The sequence below is a fragment of the Helianthus annuus genome, chromosome 15 (assembly GCF_002127325.2).
Source record: "Helianthus annuus cultivar XRQ/B chromosome 15, HanXRQr2.0-SUNRISE, whole genome shotgun sequence".
NCBI classification, from domain to species: Eukaryota; Viridiplantae; Streptophyta; class Magnoliopsida; order Asterales; family Asteraceae; genus Helianthus; species Helianthus annuus.
Genome location: NC_035447.2, coordinates 58189761 through 58203401, shown reverse-complemented (window position 1 = coordinate 58203401; position 13641 = coordinate 58189761). Strand labels below are relative to the sequence as shown.

At 37.9% G+C, this 13641-nt stretch overlaps 1 protein-coding gene and 1 long non-coding RNA gene across 2 annotated transcripts; both read left to right on the top strand.

Annotated features, from left to right (window-relative positions):
* The first annotated feature begins 10540 nt into the window (after window positions 1–10540).
* LOC118487614 lies at window positions 10541–10841 on the top strand. Its single transcript, XR_004882136.1, has 2 exons — window positions 10541–10727; window positions 10792–10841. It is a non-coding gene; the product is annotated as an uncharacterized LOC118487614 (long non-coding RNA).
* Window positions 10842–11102: 261 nt separating this feature from the next.
* LOC110913770 (myosin-7-like) lies at window positions 11103–12748 on the top strand. The gene is made up of 3 exons (XM_022158589.2): window positions 11103–11876; window positions 11959–12249; window positions 12321–12748. The coding sequence occupies exons 1-3, from the start codon at window positions 11103–11105 to the stop codon at window positions 12738–12740; spliced, it is 1485 nt and encodes a 494-aa protein (XP_022014281.2). The 3' UTR covers window positions 12741–12748.
* Window positions 12749–13641: the final 893 nt, after the last annotated feature.

The window sequence follows — 13641 nt, the reverse complement described above, 5'->3', positions numbered from 1 at the left end:
TAAAATTAAAAGTCCATAAATACATATTAATAAAGAAAGTTATTAATTAATTAAAACTAGAAGATAGAAGATGGACCCGCGCGCATTGCGCCGCGACCAACGAAATTGACGTGTTGTTGATCAGATTCACATTTACAATGTTTTAAAGATGTTTTTTTTTGGTTAACTATGTATTACTATCTTATACAAATAAGTAATTCACCAAATAAGCTCAATACAATTAATAGTATCATAAATAATTACTACGTTACATGACTTGTATCCATATAAATAATCTATCGTTTTAAGCTCCCCGCATTGCGGCGGGGGCGTAAAACCGTGACAAATAGCACCAATGCCACACTATAGCCAACGACCACCAACATTGAAGTTGCGGCGTCTTAACGTGGAAAAATTAGACCGACATATAAGACATAGAAAATGACTAACTCGATTTAGGACTCGCGTGTTGTGATAAACTTATTAAACGGGGGAAAAATAGACGACTTAAACACACTGAACCACACGTACGTTGCCCCATGTTAACTCGCAAAATTTAGAACGAATCGTATAACAAAACGTAGAATCATTGAACCACACACACATTGTGCCGTGTTAAGTCGCAAAATTTAGATCTAAACATAAAACGAAAAATTTTGCAAAATATGAAAAACATAGGGGATCAAAGTTGAAAGTAAAAAGGTTGTAAGGTTAAATTGGAAAAACTAAAAACTTTTTGGTTAAAACTACAAAATCAAGTAGTTTTGGGTTTAAAGTGAAACATCTATTTTTTTAAAACCCCAAAAGATGGGATACAATACCCCAATGCCTCAACTTGTTGTAAATTTATATTATGTAAATTTATAATATAATCACCACACATGGCAAACTCTAAAGAACTTACAAAGTACAACAATTAGATGCATAGAACATACATAAAGCCAAATGTACAACTAAGTTAAACTCTACAATATTATACAAAATACAACAATTAGATGCATAAAATATACATAAAGCCAAATGTACAACTAAGTTAAGCTCTACAATGTTATAAATTAATAGTATATAAATATGATATAAAATAATAACGTATTTAATAATAGAATAATTCATATACATGTTATAAAGTTATTTTAAAATATGATTAAAATTAAAAGGCCTATGAGATAATAAATATATGTAATTAAATATATGCATTGCCTTAACTATATTTCACATATAAAAAATTGGAATATGTTTATTTGTAGATTTCAAAATTATTTATCCTGAAATTAACAAAAGACGTACACTAAATATAAATTAATATAATGTAAATGATTTATTTATTTTATTTAACTAAAGTAGTTAAGAGTAGAACCTATTTCATAAATGTTTATAAAGAATAAACAAAAACATTAATCAATGTTTATGTCACACCCTGGCTTTGCGGAAGCGTGGTTAATTTGGTGTGACTTCTTAATACCATAGCTTAACCATAACAAAGCTATATGAATAAAATCATGCAAGATCATCCATTTAATTAAGTTTTAAAATCCAAAAACAACAACATTGTTTTAACGGAAAAACACCCTAACAACCATAACATTGTTCAACAAACATTACAAACTCAAACATAGCACAAACACGGTTTAAGGACTGTGACTTGTCCAGGAAAGAGTCACATTCCCTAAACCCGGATGACCTCGTACTAGTGCAGCGGGAAAACGTGCCATACCGTGCCAGATCCTTTAATTCCCTGAAATACATGTAAGTTGAAAAATCAACAATAATGTTGAGCGAGTTCATGTGTAAGTGAGTAAATAAACCTTCGTTTGTATAGAAAATCCTGGTATGTAGCAAATAAGGAAAAAGAGATCACCAATGGTTTGCAAGGCCATTGATATGTGTGAAATGCAAGTAGGAAGGCTCAAACCTAGCAGATTTATGCGCCGGATACAAAGTCATCCCGAGGTCCGTTATGCTGGGCCTGGGATTGGGCTCGCTACACCCAAATAGATCTATCGCTCCTGCCCCTCGGTCCTACCCTGAGGATTAATGACCTCAAGTTTCCGCCTACCCATTCACATGATCTAAATAGTAACCCTCCTTACGCTAACCATACCATGTATAAAGTAATCATAATCAAAGTAACATGTATTTCACCCCCGCAGTTTAGAAAACTGAAAACAGTTAAGAGAAAAGGGGGACATGAACTCACTGCGGTGCGTCTCTACCAAGTATACTCCAAGTCAAGCAGCTGTGCAACGACCTACATGTACTAACTCTATTAGACGAACGGTCGTGCCTTAGCTTTATAGTTTAGGTTTTTGGAAATAGTTAGACAACTATTTCGTGCTTACATTTGGTAAATACTTGGTAGTTATTTTCCTTCCCAAGGATGGGGGATTTAATACATGTACGTTCGAATTATATCATTAAGTCTCACTTAATATATATTTATTTCCAATCCCAAAATATAAATATTTTTCTCAAAAATATTATATTTTTACTTTGCAAAATTTTCCCAAAATAATAATTTGTCAAATATACGCGTTCATAATTATTTCCGTAAAATGCGTAAGTTACGTTTTAACGATCGAGTGGTAATAGTAATTACCGGTGTAACTTATATGATTATCGTGAAAGCGTTCGTATTATTTTGGATTCGTTAATATTCGATAATATTATTTTTACTCTAAAAATAATATTTATGTATCTTCACAAAATAATCATAAACACGCATCAAGTGATTTATGAAAAATATATATATTAAATATATATTTACTAAGTTTTATTTTGTGAAACTCCACCTCCGATATTTTGTAAATAAAGTCGTGGCGAAACTTATATATTTTGAAAACGTGTCAAAAAGTATGTCTAACACTTATAGTGAAAATAATTCTAAGTGTTAGGTTTTTGGAAAAATTTCGCTAGAGTTTCCTCTGTAACTGGAGGTGGCCACGCTTTCAAGCGTATCATTTTCTTTTACAAATCAATTCAACAATTTTCTTATTCAATCAAAACAACGTCCAACACATCAAACTAGTTAATAAATATGTAAATCGCATAAATCGCATGAACTTGTGATTTACTCAAAAATACGAAGTAAATCTCATTACTTTTAGCGGATCTTAATATAAATTAGCCCGGTTTCGTAAAAACCCCGTTTTTATAGAAAGTCCGTCTTTACATCTTCTTGTAAATTTTACAAAAATAGTTATTTTGTCGAAACTTTGTGTTACACAAGTGTTTACACACTTGTGTGTTCTAAAAATCATTCTAGTTATCATAAGATCCGTCTTTAGAAAACATGATTTTCTTGACACTCGGTCCTTTGAAAATACCACTTGTAGATACGTGGATCTACTAGTTTCAAACACTATTTTACAAGTAAAAACGCTTTTACACAAGTTCATGATTCGTTTGTGGTAGAGTTTCACCCTTTAACCCTTGCTTCATTCAAAACAACCTTATGTCATGATCCATGATCATGACCAAACCGGGTTAAATGATGATCTGAGCTACCACAACATAGATCGGGTCCAAATAACCACACAAATCAATTACTACAACATTTACACATCATATGAGCTTTTAACCATCTTTACTTGCATTTTTAGTGGACTTTAAAGCATCATCTTGTAAGATTTCGAGTTTTAACCGTTACACATCATATTAACCACTTCAAAATAGTTCAAGTAAGTGATTTAAGCAACATACCACTAGCTCGAGGCTAGGGAAGAATCTAAGCGCAAATAGGGTGGATAAAAGCAAGAGAATGAGGTCCTTCGAGCTCCGAGTGCACCAAGACTCCTTATGCGTGACCCTTAACACTTGTATGATGTTGGAATGTGATGATCAAGCTTGAAAGAATTGATGGATGGATATAGGGGGTTCGGCCGAAGCCTTTGAGAGAGGGAGAGGAAGTGTTCTTGTGTGGTGTTAAGTGAAAGATTATAATGTGCATTACATGTTACTTATAGACAATGTTAGGATTATAGTCCAAGGGTTCTAGTGTCCTCTTGATATGGGACACACAAGATTTAAATAATGAAAATTGTACAAGTGTGGGTCACAAGGTGACCGAATCGGCCAGGGGGGGGGGGGGGTAAGCTAGTTCCATTCTAACCATTAGTTAGCTTAAAGTTAGGTTAAGTTAGTTAGTTAAGTGCTTAACCCGGTTAGTTGTGCGTTGTGTTTTATAGCGGGTGTTAGGGTATTCAGGGACCCTAACTGGCTTAGAAAAAGACAGATAATGTTTATGGCTATATTTTTATGTTCCGGGTAAAGTCCGGTTGTTCGGTTGGATAGTAATCCGTTAAAGTGCTTAGCAAAGCTTTAGAGTGTCGTTAATACCATTTTTAGTGACACAACTCATTCCCGACACTTTGGAAAGTGTCTAGTAATATTTTTCTCATATTTTGGCACTTTATTAGTTAGCTAAAAGCTGAATTGTTAATTAAAGTGCTGAGTTTTGTGCTTAGTGTATGTCCTAGGCATATCCTGTCATTGTATCTTATTCCTAGAGACGCAGTTCTACAACCCTTGTATCCCTACACTCACTATGGGTGTAGTGAAATATTTCTGGCTCATACACGCCTTAGAGGCAATATCTGCCTGATGCTGGCTTATCAGCATGTTCAATAGGTTATCCGTTCATAGTGCTACTGTGCTTTTGTGCATCATGTTTGTCACTAAGGTTCAGCGTGTAAATAATGTAGTGACGGTAATTAAAGTATGATGCAGGTATGTACAAGTATCAGAAATCAAGTAGCAGTTCATCAGTAATTTCAAGCAAGCACAGTAATTAAGCAGTAATTAATTATTAATTAAACCGTACGGATACCTGATTTAGCGAGGGTTGTCACAGTTTATTAGTTCTAAACTTTTATTTTCGTGTTCAACTTTCAACTCAAATACGGTATTCACTATGTTTACGTGACATTTATAAGAATCATCACCGCAATCATCTCATCCATCATATATCGAGTATATCCGTTAGTTTTTTTAAAGATATAATTTTTTTATTAGATTCATTCAACCTGTGTAATAAACGAGGTTTTTTAAAGATATATTATTTTTATTATTTACTATACAAAATTACATTTATGCAACACGTGTAATACACTGAGTTTTTAAAAATATAACTTTTTTTTAATTTTGTGGTATATAAAATTAGATTTATTTAATTCGTATAATACACAGAGTTTATAAAGATATAACAAGATATAACTTTTTATTGATTGTTATATAAAGTTACATGTGTTGAACCCATACAATACATGAGGTTCTTAAAAATGTAACTTTTTCATTATTTAATATATAAAATTAAATTTACTCAACCCGTACAATACACGGGGTTCTTAAAGATATAATTTTTTATTATTTAATATATAAAATTACATTTATTCAACCTATGTAATAAACAAGATTTTTCAATATATATTTTTTATGATTGGGTATATAAAATTACATTTATTTTACCCGTGTAATAAATGAGGTTTTTAAAGATATATTTTATTATTATTTGGTATATAAAATTACATTTATCAACCCGTGTACTACACGAGGTTCTAACCTAGTATATATATATTATAATAAATGAGGTTTTTAAAGATATATTTTATTATTATTTGGCATATAAAATTACATTTATCAACCCGTGTACTAGACGGGGTTCTAACCTAACCTAGTCTATACATATAATAAAGTAAATCAATTTGAGACACATGGCAATCAATGAGACTATCTAGAAATCTATTTTCCCTCCTAAAATATAATCCCTTTAGTTTCATAGTTAACCCTAAATTCAAAATAATAATAAAAATAATAATAATAATAATAATAATAATAACAACATAATATAATAAAAATAATAATAATAATAATCCTGAAATCTGATCTCCCTTCACATATCAAAGCAAATGTTTATAAATTATATATTTTATAGTAAAGATAAGTTTATAATTTCAAAGTAGAAAAATCACTTTAAAAACATAATCAACTTCAAACGGTTAATACCTTATCAACTTCAACCGTAATCAATTACTAATATATTTAGATTATTATAACAAAAATATTAGCACCAGAACAAAAAAAAAAATTCATTTATCGAACAACCAATTGATGAAAAACAATAGATTTATGAATATAAAACACGTATTAGTAATTAAAAATTATATAAAAATGAAATACTATATAAATTAAAATTGTAAGATTAAAGAAGAGGGTGTCATGTGACATTATTTGAAATTCTTTATTTTATTTTATTATATAATTTGACATATTAAATAAAAGAAAAACTTTAAGAAACTCCGTGTATTGTACGGGTTGAATAAATGTAATTTTATATACCAAATTCATACTATAAATAAACTAATATGTGACACGTATCATTCATTTGAGTCATCTATTTTCTATTTAAGTAAATCAATTTGAGACACATGGCAATCAATGAGACTATCTAGAAATCTATTTTCCCTCCTAAAATATAATCCCTTTAGTTTCATAGTTAACCCTAAATTCAAAATAATAATAATAATAATAATAATAATAATAATAATAATAATAACATAATATAATAATAATAATAATCCTGAAATATGATCTCCCTTCACATATCAAAGCAAATGTTTATAAATTATATATTTTATAGTAAAGATAAGTTTATAATTTCAAAGTAGAAAAATCACTTTAAAAACATAATCAACTTCAAACGGTTAATACCTTATCAACTTCAACCGTAATCAACTACTAATATATTTAGATTATTATAACAAAAATATTAGCACCAGAAAAAAAAATTCATTTATCGAACAACCAATTGATGAAAAACAATAGATTTATGAATATAAAACACGTATTAGTAATTAAAAATTATATAAAAATAAAATACTATATAAATTAAAATTGTAAGATTAAAGAAGAGGGTGTCATGTGACATTATTTGAAATTCTTTATTTTATTTTATTATATAATTTGACATATTAAATAAAAGAAAAACTTTAAGAAACCCCGTGTATTGTACGGGTTGAATAAATATAATTTTATATACCAAATTCATACTATAAATAAACTAATATGTGACACGTATCATTCATTGGAGTCATCTATTTTCTATTTTCCTAAAGAAAAATTAAAAACATCTGATCTTAAATTAACAATTTTAAATTTGAAGATAATACTTTGTTAGAAAAATTGAAGGATTCTATTTCAAATTCAAAGTAGGATACGATTTAATATTAATTTAGTATTTAATTAATATAAGATAATTGTACAAAAGAGGCGGGAAAACAGAAAATTAGATGCTTCCAATAAATGACATGTTTCACACATTGGTTTACTTATCTCTTTAGTTTCATAGTTAATCCTAAATTAAAAAAAATAACCCTAAAATCTTGGTAATAGTTAATCCTAATTTCAAAAAAAAAAAAAAATCCTGAAATCTTAGTACCAACTTTCCAAATATTCAAATAATACATTTAATGAATATATTCGTAAATTATCATTATTCATGTTACATCTTTTTTTAAACATTGAGTGTCTTTGTAATTTACATCCATTCTATCTTTTTATTTATCATTAAATTTAAATGTAATGTAATACATAAATACAATAATACGTATTATATAACATATTTATTTTTGTATTAATTTTAGCGACAGTTTGATTACATTATTCTCTGATAAAGTTTATAATACTGAAGAAACAGTGATCTAATTAAGGTATTAATTAGGTGGATTTATGTTCCTATCATAGTGGTTAATCTTCTTTTAGGTATTTGAGCTCCGACTGGTTAATCAACCTGCAAAACAGAACACCGTTACTCGTTAAGAGGGGAATGTGGGGGTTTCCCTCTTAACCGGGCTCCGGCGTGAGAATAAGCGATTGCTTTGAGAGTAATTAAGCAGTTAAGAGTAAGAGCCGAGAGAATAGAATGAATAACCTGAGGAATGAAGGTCCCTATTTATAGCCGGAGAGGTGTAAGAGGTTGTGGGCTGATGGGCCTTGGGCCAGAAACGGACAACAACGAATATGCTCTTTGCCTTGCTGGCCTCGACTGCTTAGTGGCTTCTAGATGCTCGTCGGTGCTGGCGCACCTTGATTGGAGCCACGTGTCATTGTTGTCGGCCTTGTTGTCCCTTCTGTCATCAGCAGACAAGTGGAGATCGTGGGACAGTTGTCCCCGTCTCTTGATTGGTGCCATGTAGGCGTCCTTGTGTACTTATCGTCAGAAGATCGTGGCGCACGATTGAACAGAGCCTGCTGGACGCTCATTGGTTCTTTTTACTGCCACTTGTACCCTGTGTACCTCTGTAGGTAACAGCGCGTCTTCCTATGGAGAGGATTTTGTTTGATGGCAACTAACCCGCGCGGGGCTAGTGTGCTCACTTATGCCGTTGTTTTTATGCTAAGTGTTGCTACCTGAGTTTATTATGTGCTCCTCCTCGCGCGGGGATAAGTCACAATGTGATGTGAGCCGCGCGGGGTTGTTATTATCAAGTTGTTATGCTAAGGAGTATGGTCTCACGTGCAACCTGTTATGAGGTTTGCGCGACTTTTTGGGACCATACCCCTTCAAGTCCCCCCAGTCCAGTGCTGCACCATGCGCAACGCGAGTGGTTGGAGCTCTGGACTTAATAAAAATAAGAAAAGGGGAAATTGTCCTTTTGGTCCTGACTTGTAAGGCGCAAGTGGAAAACTGTTGTTTTCGATGCGCAGGTACTAGGCAGGTGTCGAGTGATTTCTTGTTTATCCTTTTAAGCGCGCGGGGTTATAGTGGTTTACGTATATCTGGCGCGACTCATATGACTTCTGCATGAAGTTACTTGCATGTTTTATGGCGGGAAACTTCGAAATTTGAACTTCTGACAGGTTGGTGAGATAAGTCGCTGAGGGCGACGTTTGAGTTGACCCCTGGCACGGGTGTCATCATGCCGCCTGCGGCGGTTGCACTTCGTGTCAGGAGAGTGAGGCCCACGCGCGCGTGGTAACCGTCACTCCTGGTTTCCCGCTTGACGTGGCAGCCTCCTGTTGGTTAGCCTAGCGGCGAATTCGGCACGGTTACCCATCGCATTAAATGCGATGGGTATATATATCCGAAGAGAAAGGTGAGAGATTCACTTTCTCTTCGTTTCTTCTCCAATTTCCTCTCAAACTGTCTTTGAATCTTCAAAGTGTTCTTCATCTTCTTCAAGATTTCTTCAAATCTTCAAACTTTTCTTCGTTCTTTTTTCCAGATCCTTCTAAAATATGAGTGAGGAGCACCAAGAGGTTCCTGCTAGTGAGGAAGGACCGGTCCCAGTCCTTAGATGGGACCTAGGTTTGTTCGAACAGATTGTTCGGAGCTTCAGATTCCCACCGGAGTGGGACGCCCGGTATCCGGCTCAGGGCCAAACCGCGGCTGATGCCCCACCCGGCTATATTACCCTTTATGAAGATTTCTTTCTTCAGGGTAACTTCTGGCTGCCGGCGACCAATTTTCTGGGTAGCATCCTTTCTTACTACCAGTTCCACATATCTCAGATGAGTCCACCTGGGATGGTGAGGGTGCGACACTTCGAGTTCTTATGCCAGTCTCATGGCATCGAGCCAACTGTCGACAAATTTCGATCATTCTATCAACTCCAAAGGACGATGGGGTTCTTTTCGTTTGCAAGCCGAGGTGCGGCGAAGAAGATCTTGTTGAATCCACCAAAGAGTTTCCATGACTGGAAACCCAAGTTCTTCTTCATCAGGGAAGAAGTCGTGCCGGTCGCCATGACCTTTAGGGAATGGACTGAGGCCATACCCAAGGAAGATCTGCCGATCCCGAAGACGGCTTTGTGGTACCAACAGCTGACCTCAACCCCTAACCGGGTGTTTGGGGAAAATGTTCTAGTTGCAGCAAAGATGAGTGACCAGTGGTCACCTAGCAGTAGGGAAGTTCCCGTTTTAAAGCTTGGCGATCAAGGTTAGTCGTTTGTTTGTTCTTTTTCTAAGTATGATTTCTTTGATTATTGCTTATGTATCTCCATTTATAGAAGTGCAACTTTACCAAGCTGCCTTCTCTACTTTTGGAGGCTCCATGGGCGTTCGCCCAGTGCGCGATGATGAAGAAAGCTGGTATGACCAGATTAAAGGGAACTTCATGTTTCCAGCTGCTGATGCCTTTGCTTCGCCGCCAACTGCTACTGAAGGTGCGCAATATCCAAAACCTCGTCCATTGCGCTCTGTGACTCTCGCTGGGAAAGAAACTTTCTATCTTTCCAGCGAGGAGTCCGTAGGATCTTCCAGCGGCGAGCTAAGCTCTTGGTCTAAAATATTTGCAGGTGTGTTGCGCGACCTGGGGATTGACCCAGAGGAGAAAAAGAAGAAACCGGTGAAGAAGAAGAAGAAAGCGGAGCCGGAGGTGACCAGCAAGGGCACTGGCCCTAGTCGCGCAACAGCTGCTGCTGGCAAAGGTACTCTTCGCCTTCGTCAACGTGACTTGGATGATTATGTGATCATCAGTGACTCATATGAAGGTTTATCTCATGTAGCTAAGGGAAAAGCTGGTGCTGGTGGGTCAAAGAGTTCTGGGAGCGCGGGTTCTCGTAACCCCGATGCTGGCGCGACCCCCAGTTTTCCCGAAGATGTAGAAGAGGAGGAAGATGCTGGTGCCCGACTTATTGGGCGAAAGAGGGGTAGGAGCGAGGCTACAACTGGTGTGGCCTCCGCGCCTCAATCTGTTGTGATCCCTGCGATAGGGAAGACGAGCAGGCTGCGCTCGTTGTATCAATTTTCTCCTGGTATGTTCTTTTCTTCTCTTCTTTTCTAAAAAACTTCTTTGCTTATACTTGCCTTGTTTTGTAGAGATCAAGAAGAAGACCCCTGAAAAGGCGGTTACATTCGTTGAGGCGGGGGTAAAAAGGCCCAAGATAACCGTCAAGTCCACTGACGCTGCAGCTCAGGACGCCGCGAAGGCGGCTGAGGCGCAGCGTAAGGTGGAGGGGGCGCGTAAGAAAGAAGAGGAGAAGAGAAAGAAAGAAGAGAAGAAAGTAGAGGAGGAGAGAAAGAAAAGAGAGGAGGAGGAGAGGAAGAAAAAGGAGGAGGAGGATAGGAAGCGCAGGGCGGAGCAGGAGAGGCTGGCTGAGGTGGCTAAGAAGCAGGCCTTGGAGAAGGAGATGGCGGCGAAAAAGGCTATGGATCAGCCTCTTAAACCTCCAGGCCCTGAGGTCACCAAGCCACCTAACACCGGTCCCGTTACTACTTCCAAGGCTTCTAGCCGCTTCTCCTCAAGTGGCGCGAGCTCTGGTGGAGCTGGGGGTTATAACCCCAATGTGGTAGGGGCGAAAGATACCGTTGGAGATATCTACTACAAGACATATACTGAAGAAGAGCGCGGTGATGCCCTCCATCATGCCCCCTGGAGCTTAAAACAGAAGGATACATTTGCTGAGTTTAGCGCTTCGCGTGAATGGTTTTTGAATTCCTTCCCCCCTGGTGAGGTCAATCGGCAAAGGGCAAAAACCCATGAGATGTTATATCGTACTTATATTCTTGGGGAGGCCAATGCCCGCTCTGCCAACCATCAGATCGTTCGCGAATGGCGGACGATGGTCAGAGAACGTGCCGATTGGGAGGGTTACCGCGAGCGTACTCTGAAGCGAATTGCGGAGTTTGAGAAGTCAAAAGCTGCGCTCGACGAAGAAAGAGCCAAGTTTGAGGCTGACAAGAAGGCAGAGGAGTGGGGCCGCGAGGGGCTGCAGAAAAAACTCCACAATGCTGAGGAGCAACTGGCCAAGGAGAAGGCCGAGTTCAAGCGTATATGCGCCCAAGACAACGAGCGTACTTATGCTCTACGACAGAAGATCGTTGGTCTTGAGGCTACAGTTGCGGACTTGACCTCAAAGGTGGAGGAAGCGCGGGGTGAAAAAACTGCCAAGCAGCAGATGGAGGTTAGTTCTACTGATTCTCGCTCTTCCTTTTTGTTTACGAGATTTCTCTAAGTCAATTCTCAAGGTGTTTGTCAATTTTTAGGTTGAGCTGACTGAAGCCAAGGTGCAATTGTCTAACAAGGACAAGGATCTCCATGCCAAGGACGTTGAGATAGCGGAACTCAAGCGTCGCTTGAATGAGCAAATCGACAGATGCGAGTCTTTGGAGATTGACCTTGAGGCTGAGAAGGTCAAGGCTGCTGATGCTGAGGAGGCGCGTGCTGTGAGCACTGCCGCGCTGAATGTGGCTCAAACCAACTACTCTGAGGCTCAAGGTATCGTCGATACACTTGTCTCAGAAGCGGAGTGGATGCGCACTCGTGGAGTAGTGATGGTAAGTGCCTTGTGCTTTTTTCTTAAGTTGATTTGAAGAGTTTTTTCTTTAATGCTTATCTTTTGTTGAAGGTTGCCAACTCCATCTTGAATGCGAACGAGCTAGATCGCGCTGTGGCGGCTCTGACAGATGCGGCGCGTGCGGTGGGTCACCGAGGAGGTTACCTGGAGTGTGCTGATCATGTTGAGCAAATGCTTGGGCAAGAATTTGACACAAGCCACTGCTCAGTAACAGATCGTGCCGATGCTGCGCTGGCAAGTGCTGAAAATTCCTATGACAACCTCTCCTTGCCTATCATGGAGTTGGTTGTTGAATCGTTAAAGAAAGACGACTGGTGCCAGCGTCTTAAGGCAATCCTCGATCCACCGGTCACCGTCGAGTTGTCCGACGAAGAGCCAGTTGGTGATGATGGCGGTGATGGTGATGATGATGGCAACGATGATGATGGTGAAGATGACGGAGATGATGGTGATGATCGTCGCGAAGAGTAGGAGAGTTTGTTGAGTAATTAGTTGGTAGGCACTTGTGCCTTTGTAATTTCTTTGATAGTCTTATGTATGGTGCTGCGCAGTTGCGCAAGATGTTAATGGAACCTTTTGTTTTTCTGTTGCAATTACTGCATTGTTATAAAAACTTATGCTAAATTAGCTCGAATAAATGGAAGCGTTTTCTAAGTATAAGGTGGCCACCCGGTCTCGCGCTTTGTTTGCGGAGGACCTTGGAGGTGGTTTGAACCATCTCAAAATGCTGGAGTGTTTTCGCGCTAATCAGAAGTTTAACATGCATTTGTAACGAAAAAACAATGTAATAGAACATGTCGTATGTTTTCATTCAAGTCAGAAGTTGGCTCTTAGGCCTTCATACATATTTGCCAATGGCTCGTAGCCGGCGTGGCGAAATTGAAAAATGGCGCAAGGCCGAAAAGATTACATATAGCATTTGCGCAATTGTTGCGCATTCCAAGTTCTTGGTAAGATGTGGCCATCTAAGGTGCGCAATTTGTAGGCCCCTTTGCCTAGGACTTCATGAATCAGATATGGGCCTTCCCATTTGGGTGCCAGTTTCCCTGGGCGTTCCGCATTTGATGCTTCGTTGTCGCGAAAGACGTACTCCCCTGGATTGAAGGTACAAATGCGAACCCTTGTGTTGTAGTACCTTTCCAGCTGGGTTTTGTATTTGGCCTCTCTGATTCTTGCGATTTCGCGTCGTTCTTCTAACAAGTCTAAGTCTAGACGCCTTTCCGCTTCATTGTCAACCGTGTTGACCGTGGTCATTCGCGGCGAGGGCAGGCCAATCTCCGCCGGGATTACCGCCTCTGAGCCATAGACCAGGCTGAAAGGGGTCTCGCCGGTACTCGTCTTTGGCATGGTCCGATGAGCCCATAAAATGCTT